Below are 15,140 nucleotides of genomic sequence, written 5' to 3'. Positions count from 1 at the left end.
TTATCACACTGGTTACATGGGAAAATTGTAACAGGATATATACCAGGTGTGACAATTAAATAACGAGTTGAGTTGATTTTGAGCTTTACGTCCCGTTCAGCAGCGAGGCTCTATGAGACGCGGACCTACTGATTAACGTGGAATCTGAACCACATGAGCTCCCACCGGGAATCGAACCCGGGTCTCCCACGCCAAAGGCGCGTACGCTAACCGCTTAGCCACGAAGGAGCTCAAGTAAATAACGAGACTGGTGTCATAAATGTGATGTATTGCAAAGTTACAATTGACTGTTATCCCCTTCAATATACTCCCCTCCCCTATCTATACACCGCTGCATACGTGCCTTCCATTGTTCAAAGCAATGCTGTAGGTCATCAGATGTCACCCTGTTCAACAACTCTGCCGTTTTTCGTTTCACCTCTTCCACAAACTGAAAATATGTTCCCTTCAATGCACTTTTCACTTTTGGGAATAGATAAAAGTCACAGGGAGCCAGAATGGAGAATACGAAGGATGGTCGAGCACAGGAATGAGCTTGGTTGCTAAAAACTGCTTCACAGAAAGGGCATTATAGGCAGGCGCATTTTCTTGGTGGAGGATCCATGCATCGTTCTTCCACAAATCCGGTCTCTTCTTCCTTATTCTTTTCCTCAGCTTGATTAGGACTTCTTTGTAGTAGGTCTGATTCACTGTTTGACCCTGAGGCACCCATTCAGTTATGATGATAACCCTGATATCGAAAAAAAAAAAAAAAAAAAACGATGAGCATTGCCTTCACTTTCGACTTGCTCACTTGTGTTTTTTTCATTCTTGGCGAAGTGGGAGTCTTCCAGTACATGGATTGACGCTTAGTCTCGGGGTCATACTGGAAAATCCATATTTCATCACATGTGATGACACGTGTTAGCAAGTTTAGTTGTGCTTTGAGTCGTTCCATGCCGTCACAGCAAATAGTCTTTCGAATGTCTTTTTGTTCCTGAGAAAGGTTTTTCGGGACAATTTTTGCACAAACTTTTGTCATGTTTAACTTTCATGCAAAATGGGTCTTACTGTCTCTTGTTCGTACTGTTAATGTTCGTCATACCTGCGATTATCCGAATGCTCAGACGCCTGTCTTTCCGCACAAGTTCATTAATTTTTTGAACATTTTCGTCCGTTCTTGAACTCAAAGGGCGGCCGGGTCGTTCATCATCTTTAACCTCCTCCTTACCTTCTGAAAATCGCTTGTGCCATTCGAAAACTCGCGCACGTGACATAGCATTATCACCAGAAATTTGATGTTAATGGGCTGCTCAACCAACTTTACTGTTCACCATGATTCCGGCACTACTACAGAACACTATCCTCTTCATGCGAGCCTGCAAAGAAAAGAAAAGCTTTCAGAAACATGAAACAAACAGTGGCTGCTCATGAAGGTTCAAGATCAACAATACATCATTACGTACCTCCCCCCACGATCCTGCGCGACAGGAGGGGGCAGTCTCGTTCTTTAATTGCCACACCTCGTATATACTTTTTAATGCAAATGATGAATTTAATTACTTCTTTAGAGCATTTCTAAATAGGTTTGAGATGTGCTTCCTATAAAAAACAACCACAATCAATCTGGATTAAAAAAAAAAAAAAAAACAAGTAAATATTATAGAAGTTTGTGGTACACAGAATTATCTAAGATGAGAAACGCAGTAATGTTGTATTATGATATGTATAAAAGAGAAGCCTTACATATAACAAAATGTCATATTAGCGCGAGAAGAAAATATATAAAGCGGAAGTAATAAAAACTAAAATGTATTATAATCAAAGATGCATCGAAAAAGCTACAAATAAGCTACCTGGAATATAATTAACAAAGTTGATAGTAGTAAGAGAATCAATAATAAGACTATTTCACCAGATTTTTTAATACCTTTTTTGAGACTTTAATTGAAGAAATTATAATTAATAGTAACAGCGCCGTTCAAGATGATAATAGTCATGATCCTAAACAAATTACTTATCCTAGGTTGACGTGAGGCAATTAAGGTAGGTAAACGTAAACCTTAACTTTAATTATTTATATCTCAAAATAATATATTTTCTTTAATGTTCACAAATACCATACTAATTATATATTATTTGCATGAATTAAGAAGAAAAATCTGAAATCTCTGTAAGAGAAATTTGAGATTTGTTTCTTGGTTATAATTGCCAGAATTGCCCTTACCCTGGAAGAATTATGTAAAGTCTCCTAGATTCTATTATACCAATTTTTGGCAATGATATCAGAGACCTGTTTTATGTCTCTAAATTGTGTTTGTAAATGTTTTCTATCTCTACTTATAAGGAAGTTATGAATAAAAACGCCAGACAGTAAAACGACTGTCATATATATATATATATTCCGCGCAAACAAATAAAACCAATTTAACTATGAAAACTCACAAGGAGACTTTAAAATTCTTAAACCTCAATTTATTTAAAATATTTATAGTCTTTGTATATTTCCGAAAAATGTAAATAGCCTATATTGTCAGTTATATTAAAAGGCTTGCTAAAGGTATAACTAGCGACTTTTCAGTCAAAATCTGAATCCGGATCTATTGAAAAAAGTTCATCTTTATATCTAGAAACCCACTTGTAGATTTTCCGTGCCGTTTCACTATCTCCTACTATAAATGGTTCATATCCATTTAGGATAAGAGGGCGAATAAAATCCACTTCACTACATCATAATCGAAAACGAAGTTCTTCAGTTGTAATGCAGGTATCTATGTCACAGGTGTTTACATTCTTAATTCAATAAACCTTAAACAGAGTTGCTGTTTTAAAACATTTTCTTCTCCAAATTTTTATTCTTGCTAAAAGAGAACTTGCAATTATTGCCCCATAGCATAACAAAATGAGACTATTATAGCACCCGTAGTAAATTATATAATTTATCGTAATAACTAATGCGATTTTTTTATAGCGCTTTGGAACATGGTAAAACTACCTATACCACTTAAAACATTTTTAAAAAGAAAAATGGCTAGCCTAAAACAAGGTAAAATGTTAACACCAGGTAAAATGTTATGAAATTCTCATGCGACGGATTTATAATAGCTACTGAAACCAGTTTTTTTAATCAATTAAGCTTGACTTATGTAGGTGTTTTGCTAAATAACACATACTATTCTGACTTGAGCTATAAAACTGGAATACACAAAAATTATAGGTCCTTGCCGTAATTCACCCACGTCACCATACACATTTGGCTTTCACTGTGTGACTTCTGAGGACATCATTCGAGTTGTCAACAGTTTCAATCCATGAAATAGCACGGAGCAAATGACCTACTCCTAATTTTCTTAAAAAGTTAATTAATTTTTTAAGCTCACAGCTCACAGGATACATTAATAGATGTTTAATGGAGGATATATTTCCTAATTCACTGAAATATCTAAAGTTGTATCGGGATTATTATTTAAAAAAAAAAAAAAGTGATCCGATATGTGCTCCCAGTTATCGTTCAATATCTTTAATAGGTTATTGAGACAGTAGTAAAAGAACAAGTTATTAACTACTAACATGTTTGAGCATAATACAATTAGTGAAAGTCAGTTTTCGTTTACGGCAAGCAAGTCTACTGTACATGTGTTCATATATAAAATATTTGAAAACAAAGATTTTGGGCTTGCTACATTTTGTGATCTTAGCAAAGCATTTGACCAAATTATTTAAGTTGAAAAGCTCGAAGTTCATTTATTTCACGATAAGAGTTTGAAATTCTTCAAGACACATTTAGAAGGACGAACGCAATGTGTTTATATAAATGAGGTATACTCACAAAGAGCTTAACTAAAATCTAGTGTAGCTCAAAGTTGTGTTTTGGAATCTTTAATTTTTATTTTAAGGAGCTTTAATTTTAATGATAAATGATCTGCCATTAAGCATCCGAGTTAAGTCGATCCTGTATGCTGATGATACAACTTTTATAAACACAACTAAGAGTCTAACAGAGCTTGAGAGAATAAAATGAAAGTATGTTGTTACAAGCCACGAATCTGTTTGAAATCAATGGATTTATATTAAACAGAAATAGAATATATGTATGTTGTAAATGATCACGGGCAATGTGTTTATTCCGACGTTTGAAAATGTCACAGTACCAAAGACTTATTTACAAACTGCTTATTTTGCATTTTTGTGAAGCATATTAGCATATAGTTTAGTATTTTAGGAAACTAGCAATCACATAAGTGATGTATTACTACTGAAAAAAAAAAAAAAAAATAGCTGTTAGAATAAATGAATCGGAAAATGTCCATTAGGAAAACCTAGGTGCAGATGGGAGGACAATATTAAGATGGATCTCGCAGAAATAAGAATACAAAGTAGAAACTGGACCCAGTTGGCTGAGGACAGACGTCAATGGAAAGCTTTTGGAATGCGGCACTGAACCTTCATGGGTTCTATAGGCTTCATGGGTTTCATAGGTCATTAAAGGAACATATTACTGAAATCGACAAAATACATAAAGATGAGGAAAGAATAATTTGCGGTATATTGGCAATCATCTCTTATTATTAAGTTACCCTTAAAAATTAGAAGTTTATTTCGCACCGCCCTCTCTTACAGGGGAACTAAGTATGCAGCAATGCTTATAGTAGCTCAAAACAAGACATCAATACAGATTTAAAAAAAAAAAAAAAAAAAAAAAAAGGTTTTCCCTTCATTAAAACCCTATGCATATTGATATACAGCATATATTGCAGAAAATTAAACCTAATAGCAGTCAATCTTATCTGCAAATAGAAATTTGGCAGTTAAATTAAAGCAAGTGACAGCTTTTTCGCGTACCATGTGTGCTGCATGTCTATTCCTTCATTCGCGATTTTGATAACTTATCAATCAGTTGAACACGATACTACTGTAATTGTAGCAAATTTTGAAGATCAAACATCATTTGATTTTAGCATAATTATTGATAATTATATACAAAATCAGTTTATTTTGAAGACTGTATACGGAAATCTGACTCACGGTAAGTATTAATTATAGTATGCCAGCCATTATAATTTCAAACTAACACCTCACTGTATACAATTGGCATAAGGATCTGTCCAACTATAGTGTAACTCTATAGTCTGATACTCCGATAATAATGCAGAGAAGTTCCTATTAGGATCATCTATTAGCGTATAGTTACACTTCATTCCAATATCCACAGAACGGAATTCTTTTAATACTTTGAATCAAACTCTTGTTCCCCGCACCCTCACGAAAGTGGCGTTAGACCAGTCTTAAAATTCAGTGGTGAAATCTGCAGACGCAATCACAAGTGTGGGTCGTAAACAAACCTGCGGCCTACGAGCCTCTGATATTTAACATCGGAAAGTGTACAAAACGACATTATGGTATATAGCAGAGCTAAAAGACTGAGTTCAGTTAAAAGACTGTTTCATGACAAATAAAATGAGGTATCGTTTATCCAATAGCATGATCTCATACACAAATGCATTAGGGAGCTCATGTGGTTCGGATTCCACGCTAATCAGTAGGTCCACGTCTCATATAGCCTCGCTGCTGAACGGGACGTTAAACTCAAAATCAATTCAACTCAACAAATGCATTAATACATGCTACTGCTACAGTGTCTTAAAGGGCATCAGTATATCAGCTAAACATCTGCTGCGCACGCAAAATTTTGCCTTCTTAATGAGATCTGCCAACTGTTTTAAGTATAGATCATTTTCATTCAATAAGTCTAAAAAGGAAAGCCGGACAAAGTTAACCTATTGATAAACAGTGAAAACAAGTACGCAGCTGTGCTTGTACTAGCTCAAAACAAAATGCCAATACAGACGCAGAAAACCTTGATCTTCTCTTCATAGAAAGCTTATAGATAGATATTAATATACAATATATAATGCAGAAAATTACATGTGATATCTCAATTGAATGAAAACAAGTGCCACAGGTTTTTCGTGTACCATTCGTACTCGAATAAATTAGTTCGCCATAAAAGAATTCAGATAAGTTATTCACATTACAGGACAATAACAAATATTTGGTACAGTAACATTGGGTTTATTTATTTCAATGGAATGTTTAAACATATTCTTTCACCTAGATTGCTACACACCGGTCACTGATGGACCTATTACTTTAAGCGATTTTTGTCAATTTCGATAAAGTACAAAAGTAGAAACTACTTTACAACCATGTCCATGTTCCCTTGCGAAGCTTAACTCGTTCTTAAAAAACGAGTAAACTTTAGTGCCCGCTCGAGTTGCTATTCTTGGCACTACATTCAACCATGAGAGCAAACAGTCGTGGCGTTTGATGATAAAACAAACAAATCATCCTTTATGCGCACACTCAATTCTGTTAACGCGCCTGCTCAATCCGGAAGTAGGGCTGTTCCGATAATCAAATAATCGATAACAATTCGATAAAATTTCAAAACTGTTTCATCGATAAAGAATTTTAATTTTATCGAATTATCGAACTTTCGAGACCCCCGAAATGTTCGAGACTCTCGAAATGTTTGAGACTCCCGAAATGTTCGGGACTCTCGAAGTGTTTGAGGCACTCGAAACATAAGAAACGTTAGACAACTTCGAGATACTCGAACTGTTTGAGAGTCTCGAATTATTTGAAAGCAGCAAATACAGAAATATATCAATATGATCGCATTTGTCGAGTCGCTTGAATATTTTGAAAAGTTCGGGGTTATCGGAGTGTTCGGAAGAAACAATGCATTCGAGGTTATCATAGTTGTATATAATATGTATTACATATATGCAGGGTGTTCATATTAAAACCTCTCCTTAGCAATGAAGTGAAGAAAACGTTTTTTCTCCACAGATCTGTACAAGGTTTAAGCAGTCTGTCAGAAGAAAGAAAGAGGAAGAGAAAACATGCAACACCCGAATGGAATGGAACCCAAGACACCATTAGTCTACTAATAGTCACTTTGGCGATTGCGCCAATAACGGGTCAGGCAGAAAAATAATTTTACATATGATTTCGACAAATACAACTTTGCAATAACTTATCAGATGAAAAAAGTTGTTTGATTAGTTTGGCTGCAAGAAGAAATCATTGGAGAGGTGAAGGAACCGAAGTGTCCATCACTACTTTTGATAATACCCGAAACTTCGATAAAACTCGAAATGTCGATAATACCCGAAACTTCGATAATACTTGAATGTCGATAATACCCGAAACTTCGATAATACTCGAAATTTTGATAATTTCAAATACTCGAACGGTTTCGAGTAACCGATGACAACTCGATAAATTTTCACTCCCGAAGTTCGATAGGTCCTCAGCCTTATCGAACACCCCTATCCGGAAGCAACCCCGTACTGGCCCTCCTGCCTTGCCGTACCCACACGTGGATTAGATGCATTACTAGCTTGTAGTGACCATCTAGCACAGGTTAGGGGGTGTTTTCCGCACAAATGCACTAAGCACGCCTTATTCGTAAAGAAACAACAATGCCAACTATCACAAAATATTTGTAGACAAGTCCATGTTTTCCATGCACATGAAGACGACTGAAGAGTGTAATGTAAAGTTAAGCTATATAAATTACCTATGATTTTATAAGCGAGGTTGGATTTTCGTGTTTCTACGAAGGGACTATCTCATAACTGGGATGTGAAGAAGCAAGCAAGTGAAGCTAGATGGCAGCCCACAAGGTTAAGGCGTAGGAAGAGCAGTAAGGCGCTACCTGAAGTCACTTGACCTGGAAAAGTGTATATAGAATGTTGAAATATGTGAACTTCTTTTCGGAGCTACCCCAGTCTATGAAGGGATAAATTTGTAAACTGTACGAAAGAGATATATTATTTAATTTCATAACTGCATTGTATAAGTAATCAAAATATATCTCTGGATGTTGCCTCTCACATATATAAGGCAGAAATACAAAATGAAAAGTGTGCTCTTTACCATGCTACTCCATAAGGAAGACATGATTAAGTGATGCACTATGTGAAGGCAATGTAGAAAGCCGGGTCGGCTGGTTTAAACCAACTGTTTTTTTTTTTTAACTGCTTTAAACAAAAAAAAAAAAAAAAACGAAAAATGCTTTAAATCGTGTGAACTTCATGGTGACGTTTCCACATATCAAACCATCCGTATTACGTTTATTTACTTTTCACCTTTTAATCAAGAGGTCCCGTGTTCAATTCTCGGTCGAACCACAACCCATCTTTCAAGTGTAAACCAAGCAGCGATTCAAGGTGTCCCTCTAAGTAAAAGTCTTCTCCGTGATAACCTTGGTATTTCATAAGGATGTTAAGCCTAAATATACGAAATGAAACCAGATTATATATTTCCACTTGAATGAATGCCTGTAGTTTTATAAAGAAGCCAAGGTCGCTTAAATATATTGATAGAAATTGGCAAAATTTATCACCTGCCTACGCAGCTTCCAACATCAGCTTGGATCTGACTTTGTTTTAATTTTATTGAATGATAACTACATACCAAATTTGTAATTTAATACCTCAGTTTTAGCGTAGTGATTATGATACGTTGACATTAAAATTTTACATACAAATGCAACTGAAGTAATAACAGGATTTTCCCAATGGCTACGGTGGGAGTTCCCTGATTTATATATGATTCTGTATAATGTTTTTACTTGTGTAACCGTTTTATCTTCTTGTCCTTCTGAAATGACTCTTGACAATTATATTGACAAACGGCCTATGCAAAGATCAGTATAACGTATTTTTGTCAGGAGTCCTTCGTCAGTGAGTCGGCAATCGCATTTATGACAAATTACTCCTAGTTTTGTGTCAAATGGACAATTTCTCTTGGATGTAAGCCCAGAAGCGGTTTCGATTCTGCCTTAAGCTTGTGTTCCCTTCCAACATAACCTTGTTGTTCCATAATAACACCAAGGCGAAACAAACTAATTTATGTTCATATCTAATATAAATACATAGAGTAAATTATTTAAACCAAAAAACCTGGTGTAAACCAAACAAAACTTGTTTTTTTTTTTTTTTCAATAAAAACCATGGTTTTTGCCAACCCTGGTAGAAAGTAATAACAACATAAGTGTCGCAAACCGGAGTTACACGTAAGGCTGTGTTTTCACACCATATGAATTATTTTCCCACTCTCCTCGTATACCCACCATAACTCACGCGCCAGTCTCCTACGGACGCATTCCCCATGCTGCGATCCTGCCATGTCTTCTTTAGATAGCATTCATGCCTTTTTGTGGCACCTAGTTCAAATTGGTATGCGTTTCATGTATTGTAGTTTTTATGCCGTATATCCACATCCTGTATGTATAGTCAGTCCTAAAGTCAATCTGTACCAATTAAAGTAACTTGTTCCTTAAGAAAGACTTTCTAAGGCAGTAAGAATGCATTTCCTGCTGTGGGAAGTTCATATTTCATGATGATAAGTAAGTCCCTTATAAAGTGGGATAGCACGTGCTTCTTTTATGAACGATTATATGATACTGATTTTTATATTATATAGTTGTGTATGCTACTCTGGTTATAAGGATGGTTCCTGCATAAACAAATTTCTGATGCACTTTTTTTCTTTTACCGTGTACTAATAAATAAAATTACCATTTCTGTGGTGGGGTACTCTCAACCTGCACCGTACTTTATTGGCAGCAGATTCGTAAAACTAAAAAATATAACCGACGCGTCTACGTAACGAAACATTACAGTTTCTAAAACATTTTTAGAAACGTGTTTTAGTACAGTTCATAATAACTACCAAAATACAAAATCCATACCATTTCCAAAGTTGCATAATACACTCTGCAAGCATTCATTCATCCAATTTCCACAATGCCAAAGAATTTTCGTTATTTGTAAACATTCTCCCGTTACCATGGAACTACAATCAGTTATGCCAGATCAAGAAAATTTGAGGCCAGTTAGAATAAGATACTTCATTCCGTACCAGTTAACCAAAATTAGATGTTCGAACGCAATGCAGAAAACAATAAACAATGATGTGCCAATTATCAGTAAATGAATAAAAGTCGCTTTGTTACCCTCTTTGTAAGTTCGTACACATTCAATGAATAATCCCTAAAAGTATACGCGTCCTGCTCCTTCGGGAACTGACGCAGCTTCATGTATACTATATCCAAAGAGAATTTGCGTAGAATTGAAATCAATCACTGCGGAATAAGGCCCGAGGATAGTCTGGGCACCAAGACAGAAAGGGCCTTATGCAGAGTCGTTTTGACATACGTCACACTAAAAACCTGACTACTGCAGGAAACATATGTTAATCGAACTCTTTAGTATGGTACTAATCACGTGTCAGAACGACTGTGCATAAGGCCCTAAACTTTTGTCTGTGTGTGTGTGTGTGAGAGAGAGAGAGAGAGAGAGAGAGAGAGAGATGGCAAAGGTTTTATGATTGATTTTGATAGTTTAATATGTGTAGAAACATCTTGATACCACTTTGTCACCATTGAGCCAGGGGCGGATAGGGCCACCGGGCTACTGGGCGGTTTCCGATGCGCCCCCTCCCCAAGCGCCCCTAGATGCAGCTTAGAAGTTTAAGGCGATGTAAAGTTTACCCTAGTTAGAGATGGACACGAGTCGAGCGAAAACTCGAGTTTCGAGTCGAATGAGAGGTAATTTTTTCGAGTCAAGTTCCTAGCCGAGTCGCTGTTTTTGAAGTCGAGTTTGATAATTGGCTCGGTCGTTGAGCTCGTTTAATCTCGTTTCGAAATTATGGCTTGATTAGACTGGAAAGCGAAAGCTGTGAGAAATGTAAGCATTAATTTGGAATACTTTAAATGTTTCTCACGAGAGAGGACACTGCTCGCATCTCGTCTCGTCATGATAACAAGACGACAATAGATTTTTATAACGAGACAGCTTCAAATGTCGTGAGCACTAATATAAGCATATGCTCAGGGGTGTAGCCAGCAGGTTTGTGTAGGGGGGCCCGTCGTTTTTGAGGGGGGGGGGGCAACTACAATGTACAAAGCCAAAAAAAATGTGTTGCTGCTAGTGTTTTTGAGGCCTGAAAGAAGGGAAAATTTTGGTTTCCTTCTGGAAGACTAAAAACACTATTTTAGCTTATTATTATTATTATTATTATTATTATTATTATTATTATTATTATCCATAAATTATATTCAAGATAGTTTTTATTATGCGTAATCAAGAACAACTGCCCGGGGCCAAACGCTATACTTTGTGCATAACTATAAAGGTAACCAAGAAAGTTCTGTCCCTTTTCGTGGAGGTCTGTGTTCAATTGGAACTCACACTGTGAGTTGAATGCTAGTGGAGATAAGGCGAACGTCAGTTGTTGGTGTGGGTACATCCAACATACTACCTGGTTGTGGCAATTCAGATACACCGTGAACTTGCGTAAAGACAGATGGAACATGGGACATCTACAGAGCGTCATAAGAGCATGTATGCTGAACGAGTTCAAATGGAGGTCAAACGCCGCTGTAGCGGGACAGAAGATATGCCAGGCCTTTGGTGAGGGTGTCATGAAGACGCGGACATTGCAGCGATGATTTAACAAGTTTAAGAACGATGACGAACACCCGAAAACACTACGTGCCAGAAGACTAACACATGTACAAAGAGAAACTGGGACTACAATTCAGTATGTGGTGAAACCATTCGGCAGCACATCCATCAACTTGTGAAGCATTACAAGTTGGGTCGATGGTTTCTCATATTTTGACTCCGGGCCAGAAGGCAACGCGGCAGTCGCCTATGTTTATTTACTGTTTCGGAGCCATTTCTGGACAGGGCGTTCACATGTGATAAAAAGTGTGTCCTATACGAAGCTCCACGGAGCTGTCATCATTGGTTAGCATCCCATGAACCGATTTCAAAACAGCAGAAACCAACACTGTACCAGAAGAAGGTCCTGTGTGTTTGGTGCATCGTGCATCGGAAACTGCTACCAGCTGGTCAGAGTATGAATGCAACTGTGTACTGTCAGCAGTTGAGCTGTGTTCAACAAAAACTCAAAACTCTGGAGCCATGCCTTCTGAATTGCAAATGGGTCCTCGTTTACGGGACAACGCTAAGTCCCACATGGGTAGGATGACTCAGGACACCATTTTCCGCCTTGGATGGGAAACAATATTGCAACCACTATATTCCCCGGGTATTGCACCGTCCGATTATCACCTGTTCCATTCTTTGGACAATCACCTTAGAGGACGCCAGTTCAAATCCCTAGTAAAAGTCCAAAATGCACCTCATACTTTCTTCGTTTCACGGCCCACCAAGTTCTACCGCGATGGATTGCATGGCCTTCCAGAACGTTTTCAGAAGGTCGTCGATGCTGATGGGGACTATTTTTGATCTTCCAGGTTAGGCGACATATCGATGTTCGAAGGTGGTGGGTGAAAAAGCAACAAAACATTTCTTGGTTACCTTTATATTTTAATTTAAGACCTTGTATACAGAACCTATCTACATAAGATTGATTTTCTTTGAAATTTCACTTAATTTCTTTATGTTTTCCTCACAAAAATATTTATTTATTATTCGTGACTAAAACAAAACATACGGTAATTATTTTATTACACTGAGTAAAAATAAAAGAGAGTGAATGAAATCCAAATTGAATAAAAACATTATTTCTCACCAAATTTTCCATCCTCTATGTCTTTTAAAACACTTGTCAAAGCATATACTGTACTTAGAAATCAGTTTAGTACCTTTGTTTTATGGCTGTATTTGTAGTACCTTGTTAAAACGTTTGTCTTCAAACTGTCAAATATAAATCGCAGTAAATTGTGTAATCTGCTGTCACAAAAAAGTATCCTATTTTTCGATCGGTATAAGGAAGATATACTATACTATTTTTCGATCGATATGGAAAAACAATATTTCTCCATAAATTATTAATTGTCAATAAACTTTGTTACTTTTAAATGAATGAAGCGAGATAATTTTACTATAATGTTTTAAAAGCTGGTCATTTGGGGGGGCCAAGAAACCATTTGGGGGGCCGGGCCCCGATGGGCCCCCCTTGGCTACACCCCTGCATATGCTGTAGATCTTACCATAAAGGCTGAGATCTGCACTGTAATATTTTTGAGCCTAAGCAGAAATCCAATACCGGTAGTGATGTCAAAGGGCTCAACTTGGTTCAACTGACCAAACAGCTTGAGCGGGCTCGGTTGAGATGAGCCATCTACTCTGTTCGACTCGGCTCAGGTGAGCCATAGGATCGGTTCGACTTGGCTCAACTGAGCCCATGGCTCGAGTCTTGAGTCATCAGCTCGTTTCGGTTTGGCTCAGGTGACCATCGGCTCGAACCGGCTCGGTTGTGTGAGCTATTGGCTCGGCTCACTTCTCAATTCGGCACGATAGTGAATGAGCTTGTGAACGGAGCCGCTGAAGTCGTTGACAATTCTAAACACGGGCCAAGAACTTTTGAACATGTTTGGCCAGCACCCTATAACTTTAAACAATTTTGGCTCGAGCCCGAATACTTGCTTCTCCGTAACTCAAACCAAGAACCTCGTGAATGATGTCCTTGCTTCCTAGACTTCACGACTACAGAGATTAAACTCAAATAGATTTTAGTATTCAGATACAAACCACCTATGTTTCATATTTATACACGGAGTTATAATAATAATAATAATAATAATAATAATAATAATAATAATAATAATAATAATAATAATAATAATAATAATAATAATAATAATAATAATAATAGATAATTCTATTAGCAAGACTGACCCCATACGCAGATGAAATTATTGGAAATTATCAGTGCGGATTTAGACGAAATCGATCAACTATCGACCAAATATTTACCATTCGCCAAATACTCGAAAAAAAGTGGGAATACAATATCCCGGTACATCAACTATTTATTGATTTTAGAAAGGCTTACGACTCGGTTAGGAGAGAAACATTGTACAAGTTCTTACAGAACTTGGAATACCGAGAAAGCTAATTGGATTAATTAAGATATGCTTAAGTGAATCCCAAAGTAAAGTCCGGGTAGGAAAATTTTTGTCCACGAGCTTTCACGTCCAAAATGGCCTGAAACAAGGAGATGCGTTGTCGCCATTATTATTTAACTTTGTGCTGGAATACGCTATAAGGAAAATCAAAGATAGCAACCAGGGCCTAGAGTTGAACGGTATTCACCAGGTGATGGCATATGCTGATGATGTAAATTTAATAGGGGATGATATGAGAACAGTAGAAATAAATGCAGAGATCTTATTAAACGCTTGCAGGGACATGGGTTTAGAAGTAAATGCAGAGAAAACTAAATACATGGAAGTGCGTCGGGACCGTAATACGGCAAATTGTGGGGGCGTTAAAATATTAAATAATACTTTTGATAAAGTGGATAGTTTCAAATATTTAGGATCAATATTAACAGATGAAAATCATATTCACGGAGAAATTAAATGTCGACTAAAAGCAGGGAATTCGTGTTACTATTCGGTTCAAAATCTCTTGTCGTCGCGAATTCTGTCGAAAAATTTGAAGCTTAAAATATATAAAACGATAATCATGCCTGTTGTTCTGTATGGTTGCGAAACATGGTCACTTACTCTGAGGGAAGAACATAGACTGAAAGTATTTGAGAACAGGATCCTGAGAAGAATATTCGGACCCAAGAGGAACGAGAATGGGGAATGGCGGAAACTTCATAACGAGGAACTACATAGTTTATACGGTTTACCCAACATTGTTAGGGTCGTCAAGTCTAGGAGGCTTAGGTGGGCAGGTCATGTAGCTAGAATGGAAGAAAGTAGAAATGCTTTCAAAGCCTTGACTGGAAGACCCATAGGAAAACGACCATTAGGAAGACCTAGGCGCAGATGGGAGGATAATATTAAGATGGATCTCGCAGAGATTGGAATACAAAGTAGAAACTGGATGCAATTAGCTAAGGATAGAAGTCATTGGAGAGCTTTTGTGAACGCGGCACTGAACCTGAGGGTTCCATAGGCCATAGAGTTAGTTAGTTAATAATAATAATAATTTGTGGTAGTATCATTGACAATAATTATATTGTCTATAGGATATTTGAAGAGAGTACTTGAAACTACACACAGGATTTGGCTCGTTTTGACTCGACTCGACTCGAAACTCAATCTTAATTGGAACTTGCATCTTACAATACATTTCGTTGGAGTTTAGCGTCCCTTTCAA

At 37.0% G+C, this 15,140-nt stretch overlaps 1 protein-coding gene across 2 annotated transcripts in view; it reads right to left on the bottom strand.

Moving 5' to 3' along the window:
• LOC145688437 (ADP-ribosylation factor-like protein 16) overlaps positions 1–10,105 on the bottom strand; it is a 124,752-nt gene extending 114,647 nt beyond the window's left edge. The window contains exon 1 of one of the 2 annotated variants that reach the window (XM_081762668.1): positions 10,007–10,105. In XM_081762668.1, the coding sequence (XP_081618794.1) occupies positions 10,007–10,090 (84 nt within the window). In that variant the 5' untranslated portion in view covers positions 10,091–10,105. Of the gene's footprint in view, positions 1–9,742; positions 9,892–10,006 lie in introns of those variants that run through there. The other variant, XM_081762669.1, reaches the window with a different exon arrangement.
• Between the last annotated feature and the right edge of the window lie 5,035 nt (positions 10,106–15,140).

The sequence above is a fragment of the Thermobia domestica genome, chromosome 6 (assembly GCF_964235325.1).
Source record: "Thermobia domestica chromosome 6, izTheDome1.hap1.1, whole genome shotgun sequence".
Taxonomy (NCBI): domain Eukaryota; kingdom Metazoa; phylum Arthropoda; class Insecta; order Zygentoma; family Lepismatidae; genus Thermobia; species Thermobia domestica.
Note: the sequence above shows the minus strand (reverse complement) of the source record. Positions and strands in the feature narration are given on the sequence as shown.